General features: G+C 42.5%; 1 protein-coding gene across 2 annotated transcripts in view; it reads left to right on the top strand.

The window, feature by feature from the left end:
• RPH3AL (rabphilin 3A like (without C2 domains)) overlaps nt 1-11,092 on the top strand; it is a 1,136,504-nt gene extending 1,125,412 nt beyond the window's left edge. For both annotated transcript variants that reach the window (XM_069615164.1, XM_069615165.1), the window contains exons 9-10: nt 8,538-8,729; nt 10,223-11,092. In XM_069615164.1, the coding sequence (XP_069471265.1) occupies nt 8,538-8,729; nt 10,223-10,290 (260 nt within the window). In that variant the 3' untranslated portion in view covers nt 10,291-11,092. The remainder of the gene's footprint in view (nt 1-8,537; nt 8,730-10,222) is intronic.
• The last annotated feature ends 2,697 nt before the right edge of the window (nt 11,093-13,789 follow it).

Genomic DNA, 13,789 nt, shown 5'->3' with positions numbered 1-13,789 from the left:
ACCAACTGCACCGAGGGCTTAAACTAGGTCCACACAGATTGATTGTTTCTCTTTACGCTGATGACGTCATATTGTTTGTCAGTGACCCCCAAGAGAATCTTAACCCTGTAATGCACGAAGTGATAAGATTCGGCCAAATGTCTGGGCTAAAAATTAATCATTCCAAATCGGAAGTGTTTCCCTTGACCCCCAATACAACTGAATTTGTTGACGATCACGGCTTTAAATGGGAGCACTCAAAGGTGCGCTATCTGGGCATTTACATGTCACGTAACCATCATGAGATTTACATGGATAATTATGTCACCACGCTAAACTCAATGCAAGAACGTATCCTTAGGTGGAAATCATTACCGTTAACGATATGGGGCAGAGTATCCTTGATCAAGATGGTCATTCTTCCTAAACTTCTGTATTTATTTATAAACATCCCACTACTCCTTCCCAAATCCTTTCTCCAAAAAATCAGGACGGCAGTTCTAGAGCTCATATGGGCGGGTAAACCGGCTCGTGTCGCGTATAGCACCCTGGTGTTGCCAACATCCAAGGGGGTTCTGGTGCTCCCAGATATAGAAAAATACTATTGGGCGGCCCAGGCTCACTTCCTGAGCTATTGGTACGCAGATCATTTTGTTTGCCCACACGTGCAAGTGGAATGAGCCCTGGCCTCACCCGACCTGCTAAGCGCTGTCATTATAAGCCAAATCCCAGTCCCATATAACACGCTTAACACAGTCTTGTCTACATACGCAATCTGGAAAAAGATGGCGACCAAATACGGAGTAGACGTGAGATTCTCCCCTCTACTTCCAATGAGATTTATTCCTGGCATTCCCCTCACAAACGAAAAAGTGTTTCTAATATGGGCTGACAAAGTCAATGTCCACTCACTCGGAGACCTGTTCCCTGAGGGCACCTTTCTAACCCCACAAATGGCCAAAGATAGGGGGGGGTAATACTTCCCTAGATGTTTTCCTTTATTTTAGATTACGCAATACCTTACACAAGTTATTTCCCTTATTTCCTAAACAACCCCCACCTGGGAGTTACTACATAACACAATTCAAGCGCAGGGGGAAGGGAGATTGGTCTCGCTGTTATATAAATCCATGGTGGCCGATATTGGGAAACCCAACACTAAAACCCAGCAAAATTGTGAAACTGCCATTCAGGAGACGATATCCACAGAAGATTGGTCCTATATCCTAAACCAAACCCAAAAGGTTGCACTGAATACTCGTTACAAATTAATACATTTTAACTTTGTACACCAAATATACTATACCCCAGTCAAGAAGCACAAACATCATCCAGACACGTCGCCCCAATGAGAAAGATGCGCAGCGGCTCGTGCGGACTTCCTCCACTTGGCCTGGGACTGCCCCGGAATACGACGTTTCTGGAACTCAGTCTTACAAATAACTGCTGACATCATAGGCGAACAGGTGACCCCGCTTCCGCTGGGGCCAATCCTGGGTTTCACAAAATACCTTCAAGCTGCATCACGTAAATTAGCAGCCCTTCTTCTAGTGCTGGCCCGGAGGAGGATCGCCATGTCATGGGCCAGAGGCCCACTACCCAAACTTGATGACTGGAAAAGAGACATAACATACTGCCAGAATGTGGAAAGCGAATTTATAAGAACCCTACCATTGCATGCACGCCCCCCAGACATCTGGGGACTGTATATCGCATATCTGCTAAATAGTAATTAATCTGTAGGCTCTGATTCGTCTGGCACCTGAAAGGAGACTATGGAACTGAGATTCTCCACATCCCTCTGAACTTTAAACTTCGGACACTGATGAAGAATTAAATTGGGCTCTAATTTCATACGGGGCGGGAGGGGAAGGGGCGGCTTCGGGGGGGAACAGTTAATGGGTAATGTTATGAAGTTTTTTTCCTTTCTTTCTTCCCTGCCTTTTCTCCCAACACTCCACCTTTTTCACCTCCCCGTTTCCTTTTCCTCAAGTTTCGATCGTGCACCTTGTTGGTGCGATTGTATTTCGAGGGTATGTAAAATTCAAAAATAAAGTTTCAAAAAAAAAAAAAACTTTCGCAATCATCTGCCGATCAAAGAATTTCAACGGTACAGAGGATTTTACAAGACCCCTGTATGACCACTTTGACCTTTCTTCGCCTCTTCCCAAGGCCTTCTGGTTACTGTAGTCTTTACCATTTGGTAATCGCTGAGAGTATCCTGCGTGAGCACCCACGTGTTGCCGGACTCCCCTTGTTGCTGGTTTTTCCCCTCCTTCGTTACTAGTATCGCTTTCTTTTCAAAGTTCAATTTAGCCTTTGGGATACTTTTTGTTCAATACAGTTCAGTTTCTTATCGACACTCCCCTCGACTCACCAGCTGTGATGAACCACATGGCTTTTTTACTCCTTAGAGTCAAGGTTAGTAGCACAAAGACAAGCGTCTCTCCCAGGCTTGATAATCGGCGGAGGAGGGTCTTGTGTACCGTTGACATCTGCTGCAACACACCTTGGCTATTGTTTGCAGACTTAGCATTCCCTCTGCGGAGGCTCCATGGGCCTTGGTCGTAAAGGGCAAAGTCGACTCTCTCCTTGTCACCCTCTCGGTCTGTGTTGTCTTTCTCCTCCTCTTGAACTGCAGTGCTGAGTTAGCTCTTAGATTGCATGGTCTGCCTTGCTCGTCCTGTTCTTTTTTGCTCCACCTTTTATCCCTGTGGGGAAGGGAAACGGCTTTCAGGTGTGTGCGATTCTGTCTATTGCCTGACTTTGCTTGACCCTTGTATTGGGACACATCTGGTAAATGGCTCTCGTGTTAGTCTGTTATCTTTCATGTTGTGCGAAAGTGTTAGTGCAGAAAAAAGCGTGGGGACAGTGTTTTGGAATATCCTATGGAGTAGGATGGGGCGTCTCGCCCGTTGGTCTCCCACTCCCCAAGGACCACCAATCCAGATGATCCTCCCTCACTGGTCCACCCCCCCAGGAACTGGATCCAATAGCGGTGGCCGTGTCTTGACCACCTGGATGACAGATCCCTGGAGACTAGCTAGGCAGACACCATTACGTTTCTCACAACATCCATAGAAGCACATACATCAAATCATTAAATAGATCAAAACATCACAAATAGCATAAAGTAATCCTTAAAATCCCCTATCAGAGAAAACATTTTTTAAAATACGGTTCTCCGACGCCAAGCATTATATACAAAACAGTTCTATGTGCTTTCATAGATTGCTGTTTAAAAGACAGCAGTTTGTTTGTGCACTTTGGATCGCCATGTATTCAACCAGTTTATTTTTTGAATGGGGGTGCAACCCTACCCTCCTTCCCCCTAATTTCCTACCCCCGCATATGTGTATATATTTATATTCATGAGGTCAATTTTGACCAAAAGTGCACAAACTGCAGACTTTCAGACGGCAATCTTTGAAAAAATGTATTATGATAAATAATTAGCCACATCAAATTCAACTTCTGGCAGCATTTTCTTTTTAGCATAACACAAGGGCTTATACAATACTTACAAAATGTCAATATCAAGAATTTCCTCCTAATATAAAAATATTGTTGACACGTAAACAAGAAATGAGATTCCTATTCAATTTTAGTTAGGCAAAAAGGAGAACACTTCCCGACATTATTAGACCATCCTGAGGTAAATTCTACTACTTGAAATGCATCGTCTGAAATTGCGATATAAACTTCTTTTCTTCATCTGAAAAATCTCACCTAAATGAGATTCAGCTGCAAAAGATATTTTTTGAACCAAATAACTGGCAAATCTGTTTTGTGTTTGTTTTTTCAAATTGTTTTTCCAAATGGAATAACTCATGTATTTCTTTCACATCGGCCAGCATTGAGTTTGAGACACCCAATGAATCCGACAAGAAATCTAGAAGCACGATCAATACTAAAATATTTCTCACATGTTTGTACTAGTCCCATGTCCTAATGCCCTGCAAATGAATAGCACCCAAGGCTACTTTGTTAGACAAAATTACATTTTTAGAGGCATGAGTACGTAATCCATAAAAAACAGATTGAAAAGAAACGTCATACGTAATAGGTTTACTAATAGATTTTCTTCCTAATTCTAAAAATGATACAGTTGGGTGCTTGATGGGAGACCAAGAATTTGTTTTATAAATGTATTCTCAACCTTGCCCATGTTGTACACACTATGGTGAACCCACACCTCACTTCTATAAGAAGCCGTCAAAACTGCTTGTGATTTATATACTTTCAGCGAAGCCATCTGGAGTCCACTCCCCAATTTATTATAAAGGCACCAACGCCCTGGTACACCACTTTAAAGTCAGTTTGCTTTCAGCTATTTTTTTAGACCAGCTGACTTTGGGCCTCATTATAAGTTTGCCGGTCCGTTAATAACGGTACCGGTAAGCTTGCCAGTACCATTGTTACCGGACCGGCAAACTACAAGGTCTGCTACGGGTGCCTTTTCGCTCGCCAGGTCTGACCTGGCAGGCGGAACGGCCTGCGAGCAGACCATGTCGGATGCACCAACACCATTCACCATCCCCTATGGGGCTCAAATGGGAATGAGGAGTAATGCATTCAGGCGCCTGTCAATGGGAAAATACAGGGTCCGCCAGGGTTGTAATGGCCCTGTATTTCCCCATTGCCAGGAGCCGGAAAAATGCACAAGTTCAGCGGCAGCCTGTGGGTTTTACCGGCAAGGCTACCGCCGAACTTGTAATGAGGCCCATTGTTTTGGAAGCAAACCTTTAAGTAGTGTGATGAATTGAGGGAATTTGTCCCTTCTTCCAAAGGAGGAGCCCGCCCCTAACCCGTGAGGTTAGGGAGGTGAGTCTGCTCTGCAACACCCTCGCTAGGGGTTGAGGCAAGTGGGACCTCACTGGGAGATAGACACCCTTTAGGGGCAAGGACTCCCTTTCCCGTGAGGAACTCCCGGATGCCCTCCAAATGATGGCTTATATGGACTTACCTAATACACCGGAATGCAATCAATTTCATGAAGATAAAGTGGACCTATATTATCAACACAAGAAACTGAGGCTATCCCTTTAAGTAAGGGTTTCAAATGGACTGCTGAAAAGGGATGACAAGACAAAGAGCTATCGAGAGGAGTCAGAAACCAGAGAGAGAACAGAAATACAAGAATACCAGGGGAATCATCCTGTACATATCAGAGCGGAAGAAGGTAGAGCTGTCGCAGAACGTGGAGCCCGCATAAGCCAGAGCAGCGCCAGTGCAGAATGAGAAACGCTGGAAGTCTGATGTGCGAGAACTGAGGAAAACAAGTTGGAACCAAGAGTTTGGCAGTGGTGTGACCACACAGCAATCATGGTGGGTAGCTGGCCCCCATAACGACGCTGACACCACCAGCAGGAGGAAGCAACTCCCAAAGCGAGTTCCAGCAACAGTTCTATCCACAAGTCGTGAACGGGATGTAAATGAAACCGACGTTGCGGAAAGTCAACCACAGATGGACCAAAAAGCAGAGAGAGAGTCCAAAGTCCTACAGCTACCAGAAGGGTTACCCCTGAAGACAGAAGGTAATACGGGGATTGGGAATACAGGCAAGTTAAAAGGAACTCTGTATAAATTGAACAAAACACGTCCCGGAAAAGAATTGAAAACAAGCAGATGAAGCAGGACTGTAGTAAGGAGATAAAGAGAAACAGGAAAACCACAGAAAGGGAAAGAAATAGAATTGGAATCCTATTTAACCTGAACTGTGTTAAAGAGATCAACATAAGCCCAACCTCCACAGAGGGGGACAGAAATAGAATTAAAAGCTTAACACCTCAGAACTGGGTAAAGAGAAACAGGAAACCCACAGACGGGAAGACTAATAGAGTTGGAATCTTATTGCCTTATGAAAAGGGAAAGGTCTACCCATATCCCAAAGATAAGAAAGAACAAAAACCAAAGGGAGACATTTTGGGAGTCAAGACACGTGGGGTCAGGAAGATAAATATCATAAATGAAAGAGCATCCAGGAAGAGGTGATTTATAATTGGGAGTTGTGCAGCCGAAATTCCCGAGAGGAGAATTGTATAAAAGGTGGTTTGGAGTCCGACAAGAGAGATAGAAGGAACTTGGAAAGGTCAAAGATAATCCCTCAGAACCAGGACAAGGAAGCTACCAGTCCCCTAAAAGAACTGCAAAACATAGTCCAGAGACTATTTATGTATGATCTATTGAGTAGAATAAAATAATCAAGAAAAATCATGTGATGAAACACAGCACCCAGAAGAAGGAAGTCATTCTCCTGGCCTTCATTAGTTATACTAGTGTTAGGGTCTGATAGGTTAGATTTGGACTGTGAATGCACTTGTTTTGGACATTCACTCTGACTCACTAGCACCTTAGTTAGTGAAGTAGGTAGGGAACACCCCAACGACATAGGGAATGGCAGGCCTTATTTTACTTTAAATAAAGTATATGGTAAAAATGTCTTCATCGCGTCTGATAGCTGAGTAAACATCTAAATTGGTTATTGTTAAAAACGTTGATGAATCCAATATAATATCGCTAAAATCGCTGTCAAAACAACCATTCAATTCATAAAGGTTACGGAAATAGTCAAACCAAGCTTCCTTAGTTATTGATGACTCTAGTTCACGCCTAATTAATATGTCCATAATTACATCTTTTGAAAGGAAATAAAATCTACTATGAGCTTTACTGGAAGAAGCTGAACTGAGATTCCCATTTTTTCTCCACTTGTCATTCATAATCAGATCTTCATATGCACAGCGTAACTTGTTTCTCAGTATCCCGTGTTAAGGCAGACAATAAGTCCCATTTAGCAATGTGACATTCTTTATTGTACAGGAATCCCAGGAGCGTACCAAGCTTTAAAACATGTTTCATCAGTGTTTTGCCACAAATGGTGAGATTGCAGTCACCAAACTTTGATACATGAAATCAATAGAAGAATTAGCTTGGGAACTCTTATTCTAAAACACAATTCCAGAATCGGCAAAACATTGAAACATAGCGGGAAGATTTGCAGATTTAAGGTGCCTCTTGTTATTGGTTAGTCTTATATCAGACATTACACAATTGTTTAAAATGATGGCTTAAAATTCCCACAGACTAACTTAAAACATCAGCGGACTGGGTCACAATCGCTTTCCACCCCTTGGAGAGGGAATCGTTAAAAAAGGCCTATTTGTCACCTCCTTAAGGACATGGGATAGGGAGTTTTTACCGCAGGAGATTTCATCGAAATAGAATTAATGTTTAGGCGAATAACTAATGCAGAGGAGAGGGTGTGGGGTCTCTCCTCATATATTTGCGGCAAAATCTACCTGTAAAAAATGTGATTAAATGTTTTGAGCAGATCATATAGAACCTAAGAACATAATCTGCATGACTAGAATACGCATCCAGTCTAAATGTCACTGCTGCTGTCTGGTCACCTGAAAGATTAAAAGTACACAACCTTGGCACAAGCCTTTTCTTGTTTCAAATTGTTTTTAGAAGTCCCATTGTAATCAATGCAAACCTTTGCTTTCATCTTAGTTTGTAAAGCTATCGATAATTTAGGAAGGCCAGGGGATATGCCGAAATTAGCCAAAATAGACCTTAATAATCTCCTATCCACCAAATCAAAAGCGATGCATAAATGCTAGATATTTCAATATCAATAAACAAAGGTTTAGGGGTTGATTTATCATTCCCTACCAGACCTTCCCCAATTGGGTATCAGTCATTATTTGTACAGCATCTTTCCAGTCTATCGTATGTCTATACAGTAACCGTACAACAAATATTTGACAACCCAACAAGTAAAGGTATAGTTCAGTATGAATTGGGTACTGATTTCTTGCCCTTTTTTATTGATCAGGACTTTTATGGCTGTGTTCCTTGTAGCAGGGAGTATATTAACACTGGCAATAGCGTTAAACAATGTCAATAAAAGTGGGGCTCAGATCTGAGCTAAAATGTTCAAGCAGGACTAAATCTTCTCCTGGACTCTTATTCGGTTCTTTTTGGGCCATGATTGCACTAGTTATTTCCTCCAAAGCAAAATATAGTTTATTAGGATTTATGGTTAGATAATCAGCTGTAATAAAGTCTGAAGAATCTCTACAGTCTATTAACAATAGGACCTCAGATTTAGGGACCGAGATAACAAATATTTCGACTGACTGTTCTTATGCAAAACCTCAGCAACACTGGGATTTATTCAAACATTAATTTGACCTAACTTTCACACCAGCAATAGGCCAAAGATTGATAGTGCCGTATTTGCTTTTCTTGTAAAATGTTGTGATTCAAGGGTAAGCCGACCAATTTATATGGACCGTTTGATTTTAAACTTGGGTCTTACAGTGACAGAATCAAAGCTATATTGAACACGTTGTGGCTATTTTACCAAATACATGATGTTGTGCTTCTTTGGATGGCAATTCTCAGGAGATTGTTTTTTTAAGTTCAATAAACAACGCACAGTGCAAATAATGTAAATGTATTTATTCTGAATCATGGATAGACTACTAATACATGTAGGCATGATAGGTACAAAGTGATTCCATGTTGTGTAAATTGATTTTGTTTTGTAGTTTCTAGCAATGAAACTAACATTGCACAGACTGTTGGGACAAAGGCCAATTTGGGCAATTTTAATCCAGCCCTTTCAGCAAGCACAAGCAGCCTTGGAAGTGAGCAAGGAGGAGCTATGAGTGCCACAGAAAGCTGCCACGGAGATGTCCATCAAGAAAGCTATGACAGTGACATCAGTAGAAATGCCCCTGGTAAGCAAAATGATAAATGAATTGTTTATGTTTAGTTTTATAAATATTTCCGTATGCTAGTCCATTAACATTTGGTTTTCCACTACGTTGCCTTACTTTACAAACAAATAATTTGAGAGAAGTAATCAGATATTTGCAAAAAAATGATGCATGTTGCAATTCACTCATTTTTCAAAGTTGTATTGCAATGATAAAGATGGTGCTGACATAAAAGCAAGCAATATGGCCATGACCATTGGCTTAATGAGAGTGGAAAACAATGGGCAAGATGACCCATCGATTGACTCCTTCAAATTATTTAAAACCGTCCTTCCTCCTGTCTTTAGTTTTTTTTCTTACATTTTTAACTTCTCATCCTTCGTTAGCATGACAGCCCTTGACACAAAAAATGGGAATTGTTTTAATTTGCATGCAAAATGAGCTGGGTGCAGTGCATGCTTGTTTTCGCTGTTTCGTTGTTTAGCTCCCTTCACCTTTGCTAGACATGCAAGTATGCCCTTTTTCCTATGAAATTGAAACTACTTTGAACACTGCATTAGCTTGTACTGAAACTTGATTAAACCACTCAAGATTATGATTAAATCTATAAGGGATTCCCAAAATGTATTTTGGCCAATTCTTTGTGTCTTGCTTTGAAGGACAGATTTCTAGAGGAAGATCCAATAAAAATAGTACACTGCTGAAAAATAGGTATTCAGCAAAATGCTGCAAAACGTTTTATGTTTTAAAAATCGAAATGCAAACTTACTTGCTCCCACTAAATGTTTGACTTCATATTGACCCCCACAGACAGGCAGGCAGGACGCTGTTGTTTGTGCAAATGATCGTACAGCGATATGATTCCTTCCAGTATTTGATGGTGAATCATCACACTAGGCTCAGATTTCCAGAAAAATCACTAGTTATTTCCAAGGTAACAGTCAAAGTTGTGTTTTGAACAAATTCATAGATGTGAGGTACTGCAATGCATGTAGAATTATTGGTCAGAGGAGCAAACAAGTAGAAGAAACAAACTAGTTACTGTTGTACATTGTGCAGTATGCATCAATGACTGTATGGTAGTTCATTGGAGACATGGTTTAATCGGCTCTAATGGGCGAAAACATTTTGTCATTCATCATGCCTATTTGGTAAGTGACGGATATGGAAATTAAAGCTTCTGGGCCAATCATTTTACAGACTAATCCCTTGAAAGCAATCACTGTACAAATAGTCACAAATGATTAGCTTATAAAATATTCCTCCACCGAGTGCCATTAATACATCATAATATTAAAAGACATAGGCTTAATTTATCCGTTCCATTATCTTGGGAACTGTTATTCAGGTGTATTGGTCGTTTGGCCTTTGAATTTGAGACAAACTATTTGTTTCCTTACAAACATCTGGTATTTCCGTTTGCTTCAAAACATGGATTATGTTTAAATAAATTATATGTGTTGCATGTTATAAAGAAGTACAACAAAATTAATCATGATAATTTGGTTTTTAAGAACACCCTCCTCGGAAGCTTTTGCGCAAGGGAAGATTACCTGCAAGGATCCAGCATCGACGACTGTAAAACCTGCATCACTGAAATCCTTGGGAATCATCTGGACCCCGAAATGTACTTTAAAATATGCTTTGACTGCCTTTTGGAGAACAGGTTCTACTTCCTGGATATTGTCTTGTGGGAGTGGCTGGGGGCACTTAAAATATATGAATGGATTTCCTTTTGGCACTGGATTGTATTCCTGACCCAAAAGCCATCTGCTGCAAACCTCCAGCCTAATGGTCAATTTCCACTGAAGCATGGGAATCCTATTATAGCTGGTATGTCTCGGGGGCTCTTTGAAGGCTAGCTATCGTAGGAGGTCTCATGGTACCTCACCTTCCACTGATTCTCTGCAGTGATTTGTACTAATCATCTGCTCTTTGGATCAGTGCAGCACTCCACCAAAAAGGGATTTTATTTTTTCTGAAAGTGACACTACCCTGAAGCTCTTTTGGGAATATGTTGTTTTTTCTATTTATACACTTGCACAAAGTGGCGTTTGTGATTTCATGATTAACCCTTTCTTTTGGTTTAGATTTGTTTCAGTAGTTAATACTTAAATCCAGTCATGTGGCATTGCAACTTCTTTATGGCTGATTTCTGATACTACATGATTAAAAAAATACTTTTGTGACAAGTAGGACAAGTAGGTATTTAATATGTTGAAATGGTGGAAGAATTATCATGTGAAATATAACAACTGTTTGCTACTTTTTATGTTCATGTTGGCATCTTTTCTCCCCTGTGATGTTGGTGTTAAATGTTATGCTTTTGTATGTGTGTTTTATTGACATAAAAACTTATGTTATTAAACAAATGTCCAATGTTCTGTTGTGTAAATTACATACAACTTGGTAAAGAAACATCTTGATGTAAAAATTCAGACTGCAGAATATTTAGATGCAAGCAGCTATATCGAGGTATGTGCAAAGATGCAGTCGCGGTGTGTAATTTATTTTCCTCCACATGTCTTTATGAAATTAATATTTTTGCTCTATGGTGCATGAGTCATATAAAACTGTGTTAGAGATTAAAGGGGTCACAGCTACTCCGTAGTCAGCCGGACTACCATTGACCATAGCATATATTCTGCACTCCTCCATTTAATCAGCAAAACCCCCTCTACCAAACAAAGGTACTCATCACGAGCTGGGCGGTATACTGCCCCAACTTTATTTGCGTTAGCGCCCACCCATCCGGTGGTATTACAGCCGGATCACTGGTTGGGCACTGTTACTCCCCATTCCCCATTGGGTCCATTGGCCCCAATGGGAAATTTTCAGTGCAATTACAGATCTGAGCTGGGGGTAAACATGACAGAATCGAGATTAGGCGGACCCTTAAATGCAGCTCTAACACAGTTATCACTGCATTTAAGGGCTACTAACACAAGGTAAACCCTACTGTATAAGTCTTCTCTGTTTTGGGAGGGAACCCTAATGGCTGTGGCCTTTTTTATCTCCCTCTGGGATTTTTCTATGGGGTAAATCTGGTCCTCTCAATTTCAAAATGCAACAACCAAGGACATTTCAGTCATGTCTCATGTTATCTTAATAAAACATTGCACACATCCGGTTCCTGGCGTAACCAAATAAAGAAAGTGGTATCCTGACCCCCAACTATCCAATCTTCATTCTCATTCATCCAGACAACATCCTGTTACCTTTCCGCCAGCATATCCCAAACCCCAGCCTGGTCTATTTTTACTGACCGATGTCGGCAGTGTATTTTGTCCAGTCTCTCCCCTTCATGCTCTCCCCCTCTCTGACTTTATTCCTCCTCCTATCTCCATCTCTGCTCTCCTCCCTCATGGATCTTTCTTCTCCACCCCCTACTCTGTCTCTAACAACTCTTCTCCTCCTTCTACTTGCCATCGCTCCTCTCCCCAATTTTGTATCCTCTCTGATTGCGCTCCCTACTCTCCTTATCTTTTTTCCTCTCCATTTCTAATGCAGTCTTTCCTTCCACGGATTCCTCATCTGTGATAAACCTTTCCCCAGCGATGTTCTCAGAAACTGTTCTGCCGCCCAGGAGTGCAGCGCCGGTCTGCGTCGGCTGCGTTTGGTGCCCCTAGAGCCATGTGCCGGACATGACGCCAGAGCCAGTGTATATTGAGGCACTGCACCCCGTGACCTCAGCTCCTTTTTTCTATGCACTCTGATCAGAATGTATTCACTTAAAAAGCAAACATTTCTCTATGCAATGCAGATTCTGTCGAAGGCCTCAGGATTCAATCTGTGTGCGGATTGCGGCCGACAGGTGTCTGTTTCAGATCCACACCAGATCTGTCTTTGTTTGGGCGAGTGTCACGACACCCAGGATTACAGGTAGTACCAGTCTAGGTACCTGAAGGCTCTCAGAGAAAGAGCGGCAAAACTCTTCACTTTCGTCCACAAGGCGAAGAGTGTGGAGCTGTGTCTTCATTCAAGGTCGCACAGCACGGATCGCCATCCGGAAAAACCAGCTCCACCCAAAGAGCAGCAAAAAAAGGACAAGAAGAAAAAGATGCAGCACCGGAAGGGGTCCTGCTCGCTGAGTGTGTCCTCTTAGCATCACTCTTCTGCATCCTCAAATAAATAAGAGGAGCCACCGCTCTAGGGAGTCCCCGGAATGGCAGGTACAAGTCTCTTTCCCCACCCAAGTTCTCCACAAAAGAGAAATGGGAGGCATTTTACCAAAGGTAATGGAAAACTTTGCCACAGCGCCAGCAGCTTTGGCATCAGCGCCGCCATCAAAGGCACCTTCAGCTTCGGCTGGGGTGCTGACAGGGCAGTAGCTGGAGTCCACTCCTGTACGCCTTTGGGCTGGAGCCTGGATCTGCTGATGACCAAAGGGTTTAGGCGCTGGACGACCCCACCTATGAGTGCTGCAGTCCCACTGCTGGGCCCGGTCTCGACATCGACATATGTGTTGTCGAAGCTCCCCGGGATGTACACTTGCCTCCAAGAGATGCCTTCATGTCCCAGATGGTGCTCCAGATTGGACATGAAGCCAATTCGGGTTTGAGATGAGAGAGATTTTTCCAAAGAATTCTACGCGGAAGGTGAGGATGTGTTTGGGCTAACCGAGGACCTGCGTGGCCTAGACACATCCCCAAAGATGGATAACTTGCCAGCTCCACTCCGGCAATCCTCAGCCCGCTTTTCAGCAAATTATGGCCAAGGTAATCGAGAACTTGGGGCTTTCTGCTCCATCCAGGTCCAAGATCCAGTAGGAGCTTTGTGATATCCTGGATAAAACCTGTGAGAAGCAGACACTACGGCCCTTCAATGTGGAGGCGCATTTAACAGAGGTTTGGAAGAAACCTGCCTGTGCTGCAGCAGTTGACTGGGATCTGGCGAGGAAACACCACCCGGCACTGTTTGATCCAACATTTTTCTCCTCTCATGCCTCCCCGAAAGCTTGGTGGTTCAAGCGCCAACGGTGAACCTAAAAACCTCCACTTTCCCTCCCCTCCCTCCTGACAGGGAGCGCAATAGACATGATGCTTGGGGCAAGATGTTTTTGTCAGGCAGCCTTGTGGATG

The sequence above is a fragment of the Ambystoma mexicanum genome, chromosome 9 (assembly GCF_040938575.1).
Source record: "Ambystoma mexicanum isolate Mex_15411 chromosome 9, UKY_AmexF1_1, whole genome shotgun sequence".
Classification (NCBI taxonomy): Eukaryota; Metazoa; Chordata; class Amphibia; order Caudata; family Ambystomatidae; genus Ambystoma; species Ambystoma mexicanum.
This window is presented reverse-complemented; position numbering and strand designations above follow the sequence as displayed.